The sequence below is a fragment of the Hylobates moloch genome, unplaced genomic scaffold, assembly GCF_009828535.3.
Source record: "Hylobates moloch isolate HMO894 unplaced genomic scaffold, HMol_V3 SCAFFOLD_1, whole genome shotgun sequence".
Taxonomy (NCBI): Eukaryota; Metazoa; Chordata; class Mammalia; order Primates; family Hylobatidae; genus Hylobates; species Hylobates moloch.
Window position 1 is genome coordinate 219,659,352 of NW_026652276.1, and position 19,864 is coordinate 219,679,215.

The window sequence follows — 19,864 nt, forward strand, 5'->3', positions numbered from 1 at the left end:
ACCCGGGAGGCGGAGGTTGCAGCGAGCGGAGATTGCACCATTGCACTTCAGCCAGCGCGACAGAGTGAGACTCTGTCTAAAAAAAAGATTAGATGAAGCATGAAATTTTACTATCTTGCACATAGACCTTCGTAGCCTGTATGTTGTAATCTGCAGCTAATGAATGTAACCTCTGTATTATACCCTCCGATGAAAAGAGACCTCCTTCTCTTCTTTTAAACTTTCCTATAAAAACCTTTCTCCTTGTGACAGACCCCAGAACACTCCCAACTTTGTGGTCATCACATTTGGCTTTCTATAAACGTTTACAAAATTATTTCTGTCTTAGAAACCTTAATTTCTTTATTCTTTTTTTTTTTTTTCATTGAGACAGCGTCTCACTCTGTTGCCCAAGCTGAGTGCAGTGGTGTGGTCATGACTCACTGCAGCGTCGACCTCCTGGGCTCAAGTGATCCTCTCACCTCAGCCTCTCAAGTAGCTGGGACTACAGACATATGCCACCACACCCAGCTAGTTTTTTTATTTTTTGTAGACATGGGGCCCCACTGTGTTGCTCAGGCTAGTCTCAAACTCCCAGGATGAAGCAATCCTCCCACTTTGACCTCCTAAAGCACTGGGAGTACAGGCATAAGCCACCATGCCTGGTCAACAGCCTTAATTTTGATGATATTCAGTTACATACTTCTATGAAGCTTTACAACAAGCATATTTTCATATTCAGAAAACAATGTAAATGACTGTAAACCTTGTTAATATAAAATATGTTAATATAGTGGGCTGGGCACAGTGGCTCACGCCTGTAATCCCAGCACATTGGGAGGCCGAGGCAGGAGGATCACCTGAGGTCAGAAGTTCAAGACCAGCCTGGCTAACACGCCAAAACCCCGTCTCTACTAAAAAAAACAAAAAAAGTGGCCGGGCGCGGTGGCTCACGCTTGTAATCCCAGCACTTTGGGAGGCCGAGGCGGGCGGATCACGAGGTCAGGAGATGGAGACCACGGTGAAACCCCGTCTCTATTAAAAAAATACAAAAAATTAGCCGGGCGTGGTGGTGGGCGCCTGTAGTCCCAGCTACTCGGAGAGGCTGAGGCAGGAGAATGGCGTGAACCCGGGAGGCGGAGCTTGCAGTGAGCCAAGATTGCGCCACTGCACTCCAGCCTGGGTGACAGAGCAAGACTCCGTCTCAAAAAAAAAAAAAAACAAACAAACAAACAAAAAAAGTTAGCCAGGTGTGGTGGCGGGCGCCTGTACATCCCAGCTACTTGGGAGGCTGAGGCAGGAGAGTCTCTTGAACCTAGGAGGCAGAGGTTGCAGTGAGCCAAAATTGTGCCATTACACTCCAACCTGGGCAACAGAACGAAACTTTATCTCAAAAAAAAAAAAAAAGTTAATATAAGAAATAATGAAAACAATGAACTATTTTTCCAATTCAAGAAGTTAAAGTTAATAAACCTAAGAAATTAGTGCAGTGGAAATAAAAACAAAAGCTTAAATGAATACACTGGAAAATAGAAACAAATGGGTTGATAAATTGATGCATGAAATATTTTATTTTAGGAAAAAATAAACCTAGTTAGAAATTAAAGTAAAAAATCATGGCATTAAGAATGTGAAAGAAGGTTGGGTGTAGTGGTGCATAACTGTAATCCCAGCACTTTGGGAGGCTGAGATGGGAGGATGACCTGAAGCCAGGAGTCCAAGACCAGCCTGGGCAACATAATGAGCCCCCATCTCTAAAAGAGAGAAAAAAATGTGAAAGAGAAAATAATCGCTAATATAGAGGAAAGGAAAAGAACCACAAGAGAATTCTCCCCACAGTTCAATGCTAATAAATTTGAATGAAGGATTCAATAAAAATGTTTCCTGACATTTATTTAAAAAAAAAAAAGATAAAACTAAGAGAAACAACCAGAGAAGAAACAGAATGACCAAAGAACCACATCCTCAAAAGTGCCAGGATTCCCTCTTTCACAGGTAGCTCTTTCAAATCTCCAAGTAACAGTCTAGAGAGAAAAGAAAATCTTCCCATGTCTTTTTAATAAGACTAGAATGAAGGCCGGGTGTGGTGGCTCGCGCCTGTAATCCTAGCACTTTGGGAGGCCGAGGCGGATGGATCACCCGAGGTCAGGAGCTTAAGATCAGCCTGGCCAACACAGCGAAACCCGGTCTCTACTAAAAATACAAAAATTAGCCGAGCGTGGTGACGGGCGCCTATAATCCCAGCTACTTGGGAGGCTGAGGCAGGAGAATCGCTTGAACCTGGGAGGCAGAAGTTGCAGTGACCCGAGATCGTACCACTGAGGCAAAGGCTCTGGCTGAGTGGGAGTCCTCGCTGGCCACCCAGCACTGCAGTCCCAGGGCTCTCCCTCCCCGCTCCAGCTGCCTTCAGGTGTTTTCCAATCAACCTCTTGCATGTGCAATTCCATGTTGGCATCTGCTTCTCCAAGGACTCAAATTCATATTTCAGTAAAATAGTTGAATACAAATAAATTTTTAAAATAAATTGTTTTTTTCTATTTTAAAAAAAATAGCCAGTTAGAAATCATTCGCAAAATGTTTTGAGCACCAGGTCACTCAAGTAAGAGGTACTACGGTAGGAGCCGGGAACACAAAAATTAGCCAACTATGCACACGTCCTGGTCCTCATGGGGAGTAAACTCTATTGGAAGAGATTGATTTTAAATAGCCTGGAAAATAAATGGGCAATTACAATATTGTTGCAGTCTTGTTGTCTGAGGTATTACCTGGAGTTCTTGTCTCACGACCAAGAAAATTAAGGAATGTGGACACCAAGGGTGAGGTTGGAGAGAAAGTTATTAAGCGGAAGAGGAAAACTCTCCACTGCGGAGAGGGGACCCAGAAGAGGGTTGCCATTTTTCAGTTGAATACAAAAGCATTTATAAGAAACTTCCCTGCCTGTGTAACTTCCCTTATCTGCATAGTTACTTGTGTAACTGCCCTTATCTGTGCAGCCGTGGGCATGTCTCAGGCAAGCCTCCCTTCTGTGCAAGTTCCCACAGAGCCCACTGCGGACATGTCTGAAAGGGGAGGAAATTTTTTCCCAAGGAGCCTGCTCATTACACAAAGAACAAAGGCATTTCTACATTGGGCCTTGCTCCCTTCTCTGTGCAGCTACAGCTTGATTTTTTAGGCTGTTCTTCTGTTTAAAAGAATTCTACGGGCCAGGCACAGTGGCTTTTGCCTGTAATCCCAGCACTTTGGAAGGCAGAGGCAGGTGGATCACCTGAGGTCAGGAGTTAAAGACGAGCCTGGCCAACATGGTGAAACTCCGTCTTTACTAAAAATACAAAAATGAGCTGGGCGTGGTGGCGCATGCCTGTAATCCAAGCTCCTCGGGAGGCTGAGGCAGGAGAATTGCTTGAACCCAGGAGGCAGAGGTTGCAGTGTGCTGGGATCGTACCATTGCACTCCAGCCTGGGTGACAGAGCTAGACTCTGTCTCGAGAAAACAAAACAAAACAAAAAAGAATTATATGGAGGACTTGACTTAACTGTCTGCTTAATTTTTTTTTTTTTTTTTTCATTCTCCTCTCTCAATACAATAAGTGATATGAAGGAAAAGCTCAAGGTGCCATAAGAGCTCACAGCAGGGAGGCCAGAGGGGTTTGGGGAGAGATGTCAGGGGTTTAATTTCAAACATGCTAGATTTTAGATGCTTTTGAGACATCCAGGTGAAAATGCTGGGGAGGTAATCAGGTGGGTGAATGTGGAGCAAGAAGCAAGGCCTCGTCTAGAGATAGAAGTTTGGGATTCATGAGTAAGTCACTGGTAACCAAAGTCATAAAATGGATGATATCATCTCAATGGAGAGTGAAATAAGCAACTGTAAGGGTCTAATATTAAGCAATAAGAAATCCACAACAAAAAAAGAGTAGAGCAAGACAAGTCACAAAGAGATGGGGAAGCAGCAGCCACAGAGGTCGGAGGAAACCCACAGAGTGCAAGTGATGGAGCCACCAGAAGGGAACACGGGATGCCGGAGGGAGAGCACGGCCAGCAGTCCTTAACGCAGGCCAAAGGTCAGGTGAGATGAGGGGTTAAAATGACCTTTGAACCTAGAGACACGGAGGTCACTGGAGACCTTACCAAGAATGATTTTGGTGGAGTAGAGATGGCTGCAGCCAGCTTGGAGGAGGTGAAGGAATGAGTGGAAGGCAGGAAATGAAGCGGGAAGAGAACTCTTTTAAGGAGGTTAGCTGGAAAGAGGAGAAAAGCAATAGTGAACAAGGTTGATTTTACAGCTTGGAAGCTGTGGAACCTGAATCACATTAAATGCTGATTGGAAGCATTCAGCATCAAGGGATAGATAGAAATCACAGAAGGGCTACAATTATAAACCTGAAAAACTCAAGAGACTCAAATGAGAAAGTATTAGGAATGCATTCAGTAAGCTAGTTGTTTAAAAATCAATATTAAAAAAATCGATAGCCTTCTAAATATAGATAACTATTTGGAATGTTAAAATAGAAGCCATAATGAAAGAAAATAATCCATTCCTAATAACAACAAGATGCCATAAGATGCCTAGGAATAAACATAGCAAGACACATAGGATCTATTTGAAGAAAACAATAAAATCCCAGCAAGGAACATAGGAGGAAAGATTGAACAAAGAAAGAGACAAACCTTGTTCTTGGATACGTAGACAACACTATAAGAAAAAAAGTCAATTTTTCCTCTATTAGCTGATACATTGAACACATTAACAATTAAAATGTTAATAGGATTTGGGCGGAATGTTACTAAGTGATTCTGAAAAAGAGCAATGAAGTGGGTTTGGAACAACCAGTTTAAAAAATGTGCTATAAATCTCATTAGAGTAATAAAAAGAACATGTCAGTGACAAAAGCAGACAGATGAAAGGACTAAATAAAATAGTGAGCTAGAAATAGGCCAATTGCGGGAACAGAAGCAAACAGACATTTCTAACCTATGAGTAAAAAGTGGATTTTCAATACATCGTGTTGAGACAGCCGGCTTGCCACTGGGGGAAATTGTACAGCTGTTTCCGGCATCGGACCTCATGCCTCAATAGACGCCCAGGGCCTGGAAGAGGGCACAGCAGGGATATCTGGGTCAGAATCGGGGCTGCATTCACTTTGTGAAATGTGAGCAAGTTGGACACTTATGATGTGGGCACTTCCACGTGTATGTTATACTTCAATCAAAAGTGTACACTCCCCCCTTGCCCTCTCAAAAAACAAAATGCCATAGAAGGCCTGGAAGAAAAGAGGTGTGTGTTTTTATAATCCTAATTGCAGACTCGAGAAATATAGAGAGAAATACTGATACATTTGAGCGTCTATGAACGCTGCACAGAAAAAGGAGAACACGAACAAGAATGAAAGACAAATAAAAAATCTCTGCAACGTAATTGCCAAATGCGGAATATTTGTAATATGTCAGAAAAATTGCTAAAAATCCTTTATCGACACACCCACCCACCCACACATATATATACACACACATTTATGAGAGGCTGTTACAGATCCATGTTTTAAAGACTGAATTGAAAAATGGGCAAGTACCTGAGTGGGCAAGCTAAAAAAAAGATAAATTACCCAATTAAAATATGAATGAGAACATTCAGTACCATTCCTAATAAAAGAAACACTAATTACAATAATAAAGAGGTATCATTTATTGCCAGTGAGATTGGCAAAGATGAAAGACTAACATCTGTGGCAGATATGTGAAGCAACAAGGCTCTCAGGCGCTGGTACAAGCTCGCCCAAGAAGACTTGAGCACAATGTACCAAAATGAAAGCAAGCAGACCCCTTCACCTACCAATCCAATTTCTAGGGATTCACCCTAAGGAGATAATTGCACAATTGGATAAAAATGTAAGCACAGCTGGGTCCAATGGCTCACGCCTGTAATCCCAGCACTTTGGGAGCCAAAGTGGGAGGATTGCTTGAGCCCAGGAGTTCAAGCCCAGCCTCCAACCTGGGCAACATGGCAAGACACCATCTCCACAAAAAAAAAAAAAAAAAAAAAAAATAGCAGGGTGTGGTGGTGAGCACCTGTAGTCCCAGCTACTCAGGAGGCTGAGATAGGAGGATCATGTGAGCCCAGGAAGTCGAGCTGTGATCGCACCACTGCCTACCAGCCTGGGCAGCAGAGTGAGATCCTGTCTCAAAACAAAACAAAAAACAAAAGCAAGTGCAAGGATGCTCATTACTGTTTTTTTTTTTTTTTTGGGGGGGGGAGGGGGATAGAGTCTCGTTCTGTTGCCCAGGATGGAATGCAGTGGCATGATCTCAGCTCACTGCAACCTCCACCTCCCAGTTTCAAGCAATTCTCCTGCTTCGGCCTCCAGGGTAGCTGGGATTAAAGGCGCCCGCCACCACACTCAGATAATTTTTGTTTAGTAGAGACGGGGTTTTGCCATGTTGGCCAGGCTGGTTTCTGACTCCTGATGTCAAATGATCCCCCTGCCTCGGCCTCCCAAAATGCTGGGATTACAGACGTGAGCCAGCATGCCTAGCCTCATTATTGTGGTTTATATTAAAATTTTTCTGAAATAGTCGAGATGTTCAATAATACAGAACTGAAAAGTAACTTTTGGGATATACATACAATGAAATATTTTTCAGCCTAATGCTTATTTCTTATATTTATGGACATGAAAAATGTCTACAACATATGAACAAAAGATCTTTTTCTTCCTTTTCCTTTCCTTCCTTCCTTTTCTTTTCTTTCTCCCCTCCCTCTCCTCTGTCCATAATAAAAAAAGTAAAAGAGAGAGAGAGTAAAAGAGCAGGCTATAAAAAGTACTATGGGCCAGGCGCGGTGGCTCACGCTTGTAATCCCAGCACTTTGGGAGGCCGAGGTGGGCGGATCACGAGGTCAGGAGATCGAGAGCACGGTGAAACCCCGTCTCTATTAAAAATACAAAAAATTGGCCGGGCGTGGTGGCGGGCGCCTGTAGTCCCAGCTAGTCGGAGAGGCTGAGGCAGGAGAATGGCGTGAACCCGGGAGGTGGAGCTTGCAGTGAGCCGAGATTGCGCCACTGCACTCCAGCCTGGGCGACAGAGCGAGACTCCGTCTCCAAAAATAAAATAAAATAAAATAAAATAAAATAATAAAATAAAATAATAAAAAGTACTATGATATCTGGGTGAAATTTATACTTTTTTTTTCATGTGGGCCTACATCACTAACACTGTATATGCATATTTATACACACATACATAGAAAAATATATTTTAAAAGCCTCATTAAAATGTTTATCTTTGTTATCATTAAATGGTGAGATATTAGGAAAGTTTCAATTCTACTTTGTAGGTTTTTCTGTTTTCAGGATGGAAGAAAAAAAATCACATGTGGCCAAAATTGCCCTTGGGAAATCTCTTAAATCACTCAAAATACAACACACACAAACATAAATTAGAGGCTAAGATCCTCTCCTTGACCAAACCCTAGGCCAGCTCCTATGAACCCTCTTCTCCACCAGGCCTCGACCCTGCCCTGACACTTAAACACTAACGTAGTTTCTAAGAGCTCAAGGACACACCCTTATGAGGCTCCAGCCACCCTTGAAGGGCCTCCCTGAGAAAACTCAAGGCTGCCCAAGAATCTATTTGTTCTAGCTGACACCTGAAGATAGGGCCCCAGGTTCCCAGCCTCAAAGGAGCCTAACTTTAAAGAGCGCCACTTAGCAAATCCAGGTGGGATTTACACAGACTGACACCCCCTTACAGGTATTTGTAATGTTGCACTTCACTGACTGTGCTCAAGCCCCTGCCACCCTCCTTAGACCGCTGCCACTCTCCCTTTGAAACACCCAGTCACCTCTGTACAAATGGAGGCTGAGTTCAGTTCACCGTGGACTCTTCTCTTTTGCAATAGTTATTACTGATTAAAACCTTGGCCGGGCGTGGTGGCTCACGCCTGTAATCCCAGCAGTTTTCGGAAGCCAAGGTGGGCAGATCACTTGAGCTTAGGAGTTTTAGACCAGCCTCGCCAACATGGCAAAACCCCGTCTCTACTAAAAATAAAAAAATTAGCGGGGCATGGTGGTGTGTGCCTGTAGTCCTAGCTACTCAGGATGCTGAGGCATGAGAATTGCTTCAACCCAGGAGGCAGAGGTTGCAGTGAGCTGAGATAGCACCATTGCACTCCAGCCTAGGCGACAGAGCAAGACCCTGTCTCAAAAACCCCCAACCCTGCAAAAAAAAAAACAAACAAAAAAACCAAACCAATCCTCACCCCTTTAACTAGTGCCCAGCTCTGTTGATCTCTGACAACGTACAGTTTCTCAATAAGTTCACGGCTTATTGGAAATCACTTCTGAAAAAATTAAACAGATGTAATTTGATTCCCATTAACTTGTGAAGTTCTCTGTCATCTTATGAGCTGATTTTTTCCCCATGCTTCAAGAGAACATCAGGCATTTATATAGGACAAAAAGATCATCTTTCAGCTATAACCATTAAATTAGGGGGTTGTTTTTGTGACCCTTGAAAGATAAGACTTATCTTTCATCCTTATCCAAGCCAGGCTTAATTTTTTTTTTTTTTTTTTTTTTGGTGAGAGAGACAGAGTCTCGCTCTATCACCCAGGCTGGAGTATAGTGGCATGATCTTAGCTCACTGCACCTCCACCTCCCACGTTCTGAGGGATTCTCCTGCCTCAGCCTCCTGAGTAGCTGGGATTACAGGTGCCTGATACCATGCCCAGCTAATTTTGTATTTTTAGTAGAAACTGGTTTTCACCATGTTGGCCAGGCTGGTCTCGAACTTCTGACCTCAGATGATCAATCAGCCTCGGCCTCCCAAAGTGCTGGGATTACAGGCATGAGCCACCACGCCCAACCAGAAATGTAAATTTTTTATGCAGTCAGGTTTACCATCTTTTCCTATATCTTTATAGTATAATAGAAAGCATTTTCCAGAATTCTGAAATCTCCTCTTTCATGGCAATAATACATGGCAATATGAACTGAGAGTTGTCTTATAAGCTTGCTCTACCCTTTCCCTCCTCCAATTTACTCTCTGCAAGCAACCAGAGTGATCTTTTTATTATCTTTTTATTTTTCTGAGACAGAGTCTCACTCTGTCAGCCAGGCTGGAGTGCAGCGGCACAATCCTGGCTCACTGCAACCTCCGTCCCCAGGGTTCCAGCGATTCTCCTGCCTCAGCCTCCCAACTAGCTGGGACTACAGACGCGTGCCACCACGCCTGGCTAATTTTTGTATTTTTAGTAGAGATGGGGTTTCACCATGTTGGCCAGGCTGGTCTCGAACTCCTGACTTCAGGTGATCCACCCGCCTCGGCCTCCCAAAGTGCTGGGATTACAGCCATGAGCCACCGCACAGGCCAGAGTGATCTTTTTAAAAAACAAAACTGATCATATCCCTCACCTGCTTAAAACCCTTAAAGTTTTCCCCACTGCTCCTAAGGTAAAAATCTAAAGTCCTTAATATGCCTGGAAGGCACATTCTGTCCCTGCACTTCTCTCCATTTGGCTCACCATGGCTATTTTCTATTCCTGGAACACATTGATGTCTGTCCCACCTCAAGGCCCTCAAACCAGCAGTCATTCTACTTGAAATGCTGTTTCCCTTTACACAGCAGTCAACTTCTCATACTTCAGATCTCAACTTCAATATCACCTTCCCAGAGAGGACTGCCTAAAAAAGCCTGTCACCCCTTTTGCTCATTACCATAGTACCTCCAAAGCACTAATCACAATCTGGAATTATTTTACATTAATTGCCTATTGATAAAGTACCCAACTTGAATGTAAGTCTCTTGAGGGCCGGAACCTTGTGGTGGTGTGCTGTCAAATGTTCAACAACAGGTTCTCAAAAAATCCAAGGCCCTGACTTACATCATTTGTCAATTTCCGCAGTGTACACACTACCACCATGACTAATTTCAAACAATGTGACATTAACCAGTTTGCAATTTTTCCTGAAAATTTAACCATCCGCTTTCGAAAGCGAGTCCAGGCCAGCTCCAGCACACCACTGGCACCTCATCTGGCTTATTGATCACTGCAAATAAATAGAACTAGAACAATGGCAGGCACAGAGGACAAGTTCAATAAATGTTTTGAACATTCAGTTGGGATAAAATAATTATTGATTCTATGCTAACAAATAGACTATAGCTAATTGAGTCTCTTTTGCTGCTCTAACTGCCAAATTACATAAGAAGTCCTCTAAAACTTGTAGAGAATTACTCCAGAAAGAACTTACTGAATGGTCACCAAAATAGGACCCTGAATTAAGGAATTCTCCTTCCTCCTAATAGAGTGTCCGTTTGTCTACTTTGCTCTCTTCTGAAACCTGAAAGCCTGAATGATTTCAGCTAGAAAAAGCAGAGAAGACAAGCAAATATATCGGAGTTTGTAGGAGGCTAGTTCCGCTGAATTTTGGTAGTATGTCAACTTTTTTTTTTTTTTTTTAAGACAGAGTCTCACTCTGTTGCCTAGGCTGGAGTGCAATGGCGTGATCTCAGCTCACTGCAACCTCCGCCTCCTGGGTTCAAGTGATTCTCCCGCCTCAGCCTCCTGAGTAGCTGGGATTGCAGACGTGTGCCATCATACCCGGCTAATTTTTGTATTTTTAGTAAAGATGGGGTTTCACTATATTGGCCAGGCTGGTCTTGAACTCCTGACCTCAAATGATCCACCCACCTCAGCCTCCCAAAGTGTTAGGATTACAGGCATGGGCCACCACGCCCGGCTGGCATTTGAACTTCGAAGGGGTGATAAGGTTCAAGGGACGAGGCTGGAGATTTGGGGATGACAGCTATGCAACTGACGACAACGGAAGTGAGTCAGGCAAAGAGGCTGTTTAAAAGTTTTGCTCAAGTCACAAATGGGCTTTTCCACTGACATCTCTTTGAGGAGATTTTATAGAGATTTTAAATGCTTTTCAATGCTTTTTTTGGATGCTGGACCATCTCATTTGATGAAAACACCATGTGAAGTCTGGCCACAAGGGAGAGGTCTTTGTTGCATTACCCAAATCACAGCCACACACTGTGAGGCTGTAAGGGCCTGTGCTGCAAGCCCAGGGTAAAGCCCAAAGCCATGGATATGCTGAAAGGACATTAACATCCATAGTAGGTTCCAGCAGTTCACACATCACTGAACCAAGGGATGCCTGGTGTTATGGACTGGGTGCTTCTGTCCCTCCAAAATTCATAGGTGGAATCCTCGATATGATAGTATCACGGATGTGGGGCCTTTGGGGATGATCAGGTCATGATGGTGGAGCACTCATGAATGGAATTAGTGTCCTTAAAAAAAGAGATCACAAGGCTGGACACGATGGCTCACGCCTGTAATCCCAGCACTTTGGGAGGCCGAGGCGGGCGGATCACGAGGTCAGGAGATCGAGACCATCCTGGCTAACATGGTGAAAACTGGTCTCTACTAAAAATACAAAAAATTAGCCAGGCATGGTGGCGGGCGCCTGTAGTCCCAGCTACTCGGGAGGCTGAGGCAGGAGAATGGCGTGAATTCGGGAGGTGGAGCTTGCAGTGAGCCGAGATCATGCCACTGCACTCCATCCAGCCTGGGTGACAGAGCGAGACTCCGTCTCCAAAAAAAAAAAAAAAAAAAAGTTTGAGACCAGCCTGGCCAACATGGTAAAATCCCATCTCTACTAAAAATACAAAAATTAGCTAGGCATAGTGGCGGGTGCCTGTAGTCCCAGCTACTCGGGAGGCTGAGGCAGGAGAACTGTTTGAACCTGGGAGGCGGAGGTTGCAGTGAGCCGACATCACGCCACTGCACTCCAGCCTGGGCGACAGAGTGAGACTCCGTCTGGGGAAGGAAAAAAAAGATCACAGATGTATCACCCAGTTTAAGAAAGGAAAAATTTTTTTTTAAATAAAATAAAAATAAAAGACCAGAAAAAACTCTTTCCCCTCTTTCTGGATGTGAGGACACAAGAAGGTAGCTGTCTCTAAGCCAAGAAGAGAGCCCTCACTAGACCCAGTTTAAGAAAGGAAAAAATTTTTTAAATAAAATAAAAATAAAAGAGACCAGAAAAAACTCTCTCCCCTTTCTGGATGTGAGGAGACAAGAAGGTAGTGGTCTCCAAGCCGAGAAGAGAGCCCTCACTAGAACCCAAACATATGGGTGCCCGATCTTGAACTTCAAGCCTCCAGAACTATGAGAAATATGTTTCTGTTTTTATAAGCCACCCAGTCTGTGGTACATGCTATAGTAGCCTGAACTAAGACACCTACCTAGGGCTAAAGTGACTGATCTCTTGAAGTTTCCCAGAATAAGTGGGGAGGCAGCCCCTGACCTATTGGCAGAGGCCTTGCAATGGTCCCTTCTGTATTTCAGTGGATCTTTAATACTTTTTTTTTTTTTTTTTTTGAGATGCAGTTTTGCTCTTGTTGACCAGGCTGGAGTACAATAGCGCGATCTTGACTCACCGCAACCTCCACCTCCCAGGTTTAAGCAATTCTCCTGCCTCAGCCTCCCGAGTAGCTGGGATTACAGGCACGCATCACCAAACCTGGCTAATTTTATATTTTTAGTAGAGACGGGATTTCTCCATGTTGGTCAGGCTGGTCTCAAACTCCTGACCTCAGGTAATCCACCTGCCTCAGCCTCCCAAAGTGCTGGGATTACAGGCGTGAGTCACCACACCCGGCCCTGAATCTTTAATACTTTTGTAGCAAAATTTTCCTTTATTGTTTTCTTGGACTACATACTCATGACTACTATTATTTTTTACCATCATTAGTTTCTAACAACTAAATATCTTAAAATGTTCTGATTTAAAGTTTTTCAGTGGGTGAATTATTATTCATTAATTTGTTTATTTATGACAGAGTCTTACTCTGTTGTCCAGGCTAGAGTGCAGTGGTGCAAACATAGCTCATCGCAGCCTCAGACTCCCAGGCTCAACCAGTTCTCACACCTCAGCCTCCTGAGTAGCTGGGACTATAGGTGCATGCCATCATGCCTGGCTGAAATATTCAATTAATTAATTAATTTATTTATTTATTTTGAGACAGAGTCTCACTTTGTCATCCAGGCTGGAGTGCAGAGGCACAATCTTGGCTCAGTGCAACCTCCGTCTCCCAGGTTCAAGCAATTCTTACGCCTCAGCCTCCCAACTAGCTGAGATTACAGGTGCGCACCACCACGCCTGGCCTAATTCTTATATTTTTAGTAGAGACGAGGCTCTACCATGTTGGCCAGGCTGGTCTCTAACTCCTGGCCTCATGTGATCTGCCCACCTTGGCCTCCCAAAGTGCTGGGATTACAGGTGTGAGTTACTGCGCCCAGCCTGAAACATTCATTTTAAAAGAGAACTTTGTATTAAGCTTTTAGTCATTAGAATGTGTAAACATATTACTGATTAAAATGTAATCATTTTAGTTTAACTGGTTTAGCAGCTTGTTTTAGGCAAAAAAATAAGAAGGGGGAGCAAGAAGAAGGAAAAAGAGAAAAAGTGGAAGAACAAGAGGAAGAATTAAGTGAAAGGAAGATCTCCCAGTCCTCCCTATTGATAGCAGTGCCTCCCAGAGGGTGGCCTGCCATCAGCTGCATCAGATTTGCCGGGGATACTTAAAAATATAAGTAACTGAGGCCAGCCTCAGTGGCTCACACCTGTAATCCCAGCACTTTGAAAGGCCAAGGTGGAAGGATCTTGGCAGGCCAGCCTGAGCAACACAGTGAGACCTCATCTCTACTAAAATTCAAAAAAATTAGCCAGGCATGGTGGCACATGCCTGTAGTCCCAGCTGCTTGTGGGGCTGAGGTGGGAGGATTACTTGAGCCCAGGAAGTTGAGGCTGTAGTGAGCCCTGATCATGCCACTGTACTCCAGCCTGGGTGATGGAGTGAGACCTTATCTTTAAGGTCCGAGTGGGGAGGAAAGTAGGTAACTGATCCCATCTACAGAATTGGCATCTGTGAGTGGAATCCAAGGATCTGTTATCAAGTTACCCTAGTAATTCTGAGAAGCACTAAAGTTTGAGAACTCCCTTTAAGGCAAGTGACTAATTAGCTCATGAAAATGACACCAAACCCTACTGTCTACTTGGAGCAGCTCACACCATCCTGAACCGAGGCAAATATCCTAGGAGCTGGCACAAAACTTCCCAGATTCGAAACCTGCCCAATCTAAACCTGTTAAGGAAAGCAGAGCATCTCGATTGCACAGAGATTGATACAATACTTTCCAAAGTTAAATTATTGAGAAGTATCCGTTGGAATAGCATTTCACCTTGACCATTATTGATCATCATGATCATATTAGCTAACATTTACCGAGTGCTTACTATATGTCAAACATTGGGTTAATTGCTTTACATTTATTCATCTCATTTCATCCTTAGAGCAAAACTCTGTAGTGGGTGCTATTGTTTATCTCCACTTTAGAAATGAGGGTAGCAGCCTGGGCGGGACGGCTCACACCTGTAATTGCAGCACTTTGGGAGGCCGAGGCGGGCCGATCACCTGAGGTCAGGAGTTTGAGACCAGCCTGGCCAATGTGGTGAAACCCCGTCTCTACTAAAAATACAAAAAATCAGCCAAGAGTGGTGGTGGGTGCCTGTAATCCCAGCTACTCGGGAGGCTGAGACAGGAGAATTGCTTGAACCCAGGAGGCAGAAGTTGCAGTGAGCCAAGATCATACCACTGCACTCCAGCCTGGGTGACAGAGTGAGAGAGAGTGAGAGAGAGAGAGCACGCAAGAGCAAGAGAGAATGAAAGCACGCACGCACACGTGAGAGAGAGAGAGGAAGGAAGGAAAAAGAAAAGGAAAGAAAGAAAAAAGAAAAGAGAAAGAAGGAAGGAAGGAAAGAGAAAAGAAAGATAGGAAAAGAAAAAGAAAATAAAAATAAATGAAGGGAGGGTAGCAGAAAAAGATAACTGAGAATTACAAGGAGTTAAGAATCCATGTGGGCTACAGGATGCTAAGCAGAGCAGGGCCTTATGGCCCCAGGAGACCTGGTTCCAGCTGGGTTCTTTCCTAAACCACAAACCCACAAACAGCAGCGTAGCCTCTGGGATAAATACCCACAAATGCCCAGGAAAAATGTTCTAGGTGGTCGAGAACTCAATTCCTAATGAAAGCTTGGAAAATGAACGATGCCTCAATTCAGTCACCCAGAAATAGCGTTAATGTTTTACTACTGGCAGGGTGCAGTGGCTCACACCTGTAATCCCAACACTTTGGAAGGACAAGGCAGGAGGATGGCCTAAACCCCGGAGTTGGAGACCAGCCTGAGCAACATAGTGACACTCCATCTCTAAAAATAAATAAATAGTCAGGCATTGTGGTGCATGCCTGTAGTTCCAGCTACTGGGGAGGCTCAGGTGGGAGGATCCCTTGGACCTGGGGAGATTGAGGCTGCAGTGAGCCATGACTGTACCCCAGCCTGGGCAACAGAGCGAGACCCTGTCTCTGGAAAAAGAAAAAAAAAGATAACTTTTTTCATGTCTAGGTTCTTTTCTGAAAATGATGAAATAAGTATTAAGGAATTTTGAAAAGCAAAAGCACCAGACAAAAGGCATCCCCATTTTTAAGACAGGTGGGGATCAGCTTGGTTTCTCAGATGTTAAAAAAAAAAAGAAAAAGTGAAAAACAGGTAGGGAAAACATTCCCAAGATAGTTTTACAAAATTTGTGGTAGCAAAATCCCTGTGTTAAATTGTAGGAAATACACGTTAAAGTCTACTCAGCCCATTCCAACTCCCGTTCTCTGCAATTTCACCTCTGCCAGCTGCATTTATGTATAATCCTGACTGTGGGCCACAACTGAGTTAGCTCAAGCACGGACAACTGGACCGATGGGGGTCTCTATCTCGGGATTCAGAGAGAACTAATCAGTGTCTTCCAGAGGCCAGAGCGAAGCGTGTGTGTTTGGGATTTGTGGAGCTGCCACATGCGTAGGCAAGCACAGCACCCTGGTGCAGGGAGGAAGAAAGCCTGCATGCTCAGGTGGAAATGAGTGACCACAGGCACCAGACAGAGAAAGAGGACAGAGCCTGGGCTCCTGTCAGTGCCCCATTCCCAGACCGGGCTTGGCCTCATTCCTGCCTTTTTTTTTTTTTTGCTACAGCCAGGTCATGTGGATTTCTGGTTTTTTTGTTTTTTTTTTGGAGTCTCACTCTCGCCCAGCCTAGAGTGCAGTGACGCGATGTCGGCTCACTGCAATCTCTACCTCCCGGGTTCGAGTGATTCTTGTGCCTCAGGCTCCTGAGTAGCTGGGACTACAGGAGACCACCACCATGCCCAGCTCATTTTTGTATTTTTAGTAGAGATGGGGTTTCATCATGTTGCCCAGGCTGGTCTCGAACTCCTTACCTCAGGTGATCCACCCACCTCAGCCTCCCAAAGTGCTGAGATTACAGGCGTGAGCTACCGTGCCCCAGCCTGGATTTCTGTTTTTTTGCAGCCAAAAAAAAAAAAAGACTGACAAGTACAAAGCAGCAAGCTCCATAGCCCTCTGAGGACCCAGGACCCCGAGGGTCACCATACCTGCCTCTGTTGTTTCTCCTGAAACAAGCCTCCATCCATGGCTCCAAGTCACCCTGGGATTTTATCCCAGCCTAAGCCTGGCTCACCTGTGCCCCACACCACCTCCCTGCACCTCAGCTGAACCTGCCCGTACTCTCAAGGCTGTTTTACTGTTGCCATCTGGACAACTGACCAGACAACAATTCTAACTCAGGGTTAGTGTCCACTGTCATTCAACTGCCCCAGCTTCTTGTGTTGACCATTGTTTTCCATCTTCCCCCAATAATACCCATTTTAAAATGGAGCAAACCCTGAATGCAATGCAATGCCTACTACTGACTGGAAGGCTGAAAGCCTGGTAGCAGATTTAGCCTCTCTCTCTACCTAAATCCACCAAACAGCAGGGAAAGGGCACCTCCAGAAAACTCATTGAGTCAACAGAAATTCTCCATTCTGCCCTTAATGTGAAGGACCCTGGGTTCCTCTTTCCCCACCTCTCTCAGACTCTCTCTCCCTGCAGAGTCCTCAGCCATACCTGGGATATAAATGGCGCCACCATTGCACCAATGCGACACAGGGAGCCGCTGGTTCCCATCCCCAAAGCGCGCATCGTGGTGGGGTAGACCTGCAGGGAGAGGCACAGAAAGTACCAGTTAGATAACGTCTGTCCTTCCCCGAGCCCTCCTCTTCCCCTTCCTCCCCAGGTCAGGCTTTGGAATGCATAGAGCACCAAACACAGTTACAGAATATGGAATAGAAGGTGTTGATTTTCTCAGGTACACAACTTTGAATTTTTGGGACAATATCAGCAAAAAATAAACACTTCAAAATTATCCTTTAAATGAGCAAATTCCAAAAATGTGTTTCACTGAAGATTCCAAATATAATTTTAGAAAGACAAGCTCTGGAATCAGAGAGAAGAGTGCCACTTCAGAACTATAAATATATAAAAGTGATTCTACTGAATGGGAAGAAAATACTCCCCAGAGATCTGATGAGGTCTTCAATACAAATACAGCTAAGAGAATTAACTAGAGAGCCAGGTACTTGCCACACCATTCCCTGTGTTATTTTTACTTCTTTTCTAAAATTAGGGATGGGATCTTACTATGCTGGCCGTGCTGGTCTTGAACATCTGGCCTCAAGCAATCCTTCCACCTCAACCTCCCAAAGTGCTGGGATTAGAGGCATGAGCCGCCAAACCTGGCCCCTGTGTTCTTGTTAAATTCCCTAGCCTCTTTGCTGTTGCAGAATCTTACAGCATAATCTATCTATGTATCTATGAATCTATGTATCTATGTATGTATGTATGTATGTATGTATGTATGTATGTATGTATCTATCTATCTATCTATCTATCTATCTATCTATCTATCTATCTACAGAGTCTCACTCTGTCACCCAGGCTGGAGCACAATGGCACAATTTTGGCTCACTGCATCATCCGCCTTCTGGGTTCAACCGATTCACCTGCCTCAGCCTCCCAAGTAGCTGGGTTTACAGGCATGTACCACCACGCCTGGCTAATTTTTGTATTTTTAATGGAGGCGGGCAGGGGGGGGGTCTCTCCGAGTTGGCCAGGCTGGTCTCGAACTCCTGACCTCAGGTGATCTGCCTGCCTCAGACTCCCAAAGGGTTGGGATTACAGGCATGAGCCACCATGACCAGCCCTTTTTAACATTTTATTAAATTTTTATTTTTATTTTATAGAGACAACGTCTCACTATGTTGCCCAGACTGGTATCAAACTCCTGGGCTCAGGCGATCTTCCTGCCTCAGCCTCCCAAAGTGCTGGGATTACAGGTATGAGCCACCATGCCCAGCCATATTCTACTTTCTTGCTGCAACTTTTTGATATTTATAGTAAAATCTAATTAATTGGTTTTTCATTGATTCAGAATTCTTAAAGGAACTAGAAGTTTAATAAGTCAGCAAGTCCTATTGAATAAATAGAATTGTAGGGAGAATACTTTCTAGGAAAGAATGGTTTCTCAAAATGTTGGAACATTTTCTTAGTGCTATAAAATACTGACAAAACAGTTTTATCAACTCTCTAAGGCAAAGCATGTAGCCCCCTTTAGTTGCCCACATCTTTGCCACCATCTGTCAAATGCAAAAAGCAAGATGCTTTCCGCCTCACAGGACACTGCTATATTTACAGGAGAAGGTCTGGGGGTGGAATATCTTTATGGGGAGCTTTATTATTTTCTGAAAAATGAGGTTGCTATGACTGAAAATCATGAATTCAGGTGATGGCTTCTTTGCTATAATACTGATAAAGTCTTTTGTTCACATTGTGAGTCATCTGGAAGATGGAATAACAGAAAACTATCATTTTTAGTTACACATCTTTTTTAAAAAACAATATAAAAAATAAAATACTGGCTGGGTGCGGTGTAATCACATCTGTAATCCCAGCACTTTGGGAGGCCGAGGTGGGTGGATCATGAGGTCAGGAGTTCGAGACCATCCTGGCTAACACGGTGAAACCACATCTCTACTAAAAATACAAAAAATTAGCCAGGCATGGTGGCGGGCGCCTGTAGTCCCAGCTACTTGGGAGGCTGAGGCAGGAGAATGGTGTGGAGGCAGGAGAATGGTGTGAACCCAGGAGGCGGAGCTTGCAGTGAGCTGAAATCACGCCACTGCACTCCAGCCTGGGTGACAGAGCAAGACTCTGTCTCAAAAAATAAAATAAAATAAAATACTTAGAAATGACCCTCAAAATGAGCAAATTCCACAATATGTTTGACTGTACATCCCAAATGCAATTCTAGAAGTACACCATGTTATGCATAGATTTTTTTGGTTCATAAATTCACAAAATGACTTTAGATTTGTTTCTGTTTTTAATTATGCAAAATTATTTTAACTATGCAAAATTATTTAAAGTAAATAATTTTTTTTTTCTTTTTGAGACAGAGTCTCTCTGTCACCAGGCTGGAGTGCAGTGGCTCGGTTTCGACTCACTGCAATCTTTGCCTCCCAGGTTCACGCGATTCTCCTGCCTCAGCATCCCAAGTAGCTGGGATTACAGGCACCCGCCATCATGCCTGGATAATTTTTGCATTTTTAATAGAGACGGGGTTTCACCATGTTGGCCAGGCTGGTCTCAAACTCCTGACCTCAAGTGACCCACCTGCCTCGGCCTCCCAAAGTGCTGGGATTACAGGCGTGGGCCACCGCGCCCAGCCAATTAATTTTTATTCTAGGAATTTCATGTTGTAATTCCTTCCACTGTCCATCAAGTTCACCTTAGTTCCCCTACAGAGCTGGAGTAAAATTTATCATCAAAAAATCTTCAGCCGGGCGCGGTGGCTCACGCTTGTAATCCCAGCACTTTGGGAGGCCGAGGCGGGCGGATCACGAGGTCAGGAGATCGAGACCACGGTGAAACC

General features: G+C 44.2%; 1 protein-coding gene across 1 annotated transcript in view; it reads right to left on the bottom strand.

Moving 5' to 3' along the window:
• The window catches only part of SVOPL (SVOP like), a 78,689-nt gene that overhangs the window by 9,005 nt on the left and 49,820 nt on the right, over window positions 1-19,864 (bottom strand). The window contains exons 11-12 of the mRNA XM_058442340.1: window positions 17,396-17,467; window positions 17,002-17,091 (exon numbers count right to left, since the gene is read on the bottom strand). Of these exons, the coding sequence (XP_058298323.1) occupies window positions 17,002-17,091; window positions 17,396-17,467 (162 nt within the window). The remainder of the gene's footprint in view (window positions 1-17,001; window positions 17,092-17,395; window positions 17,468-19,864) is intronic.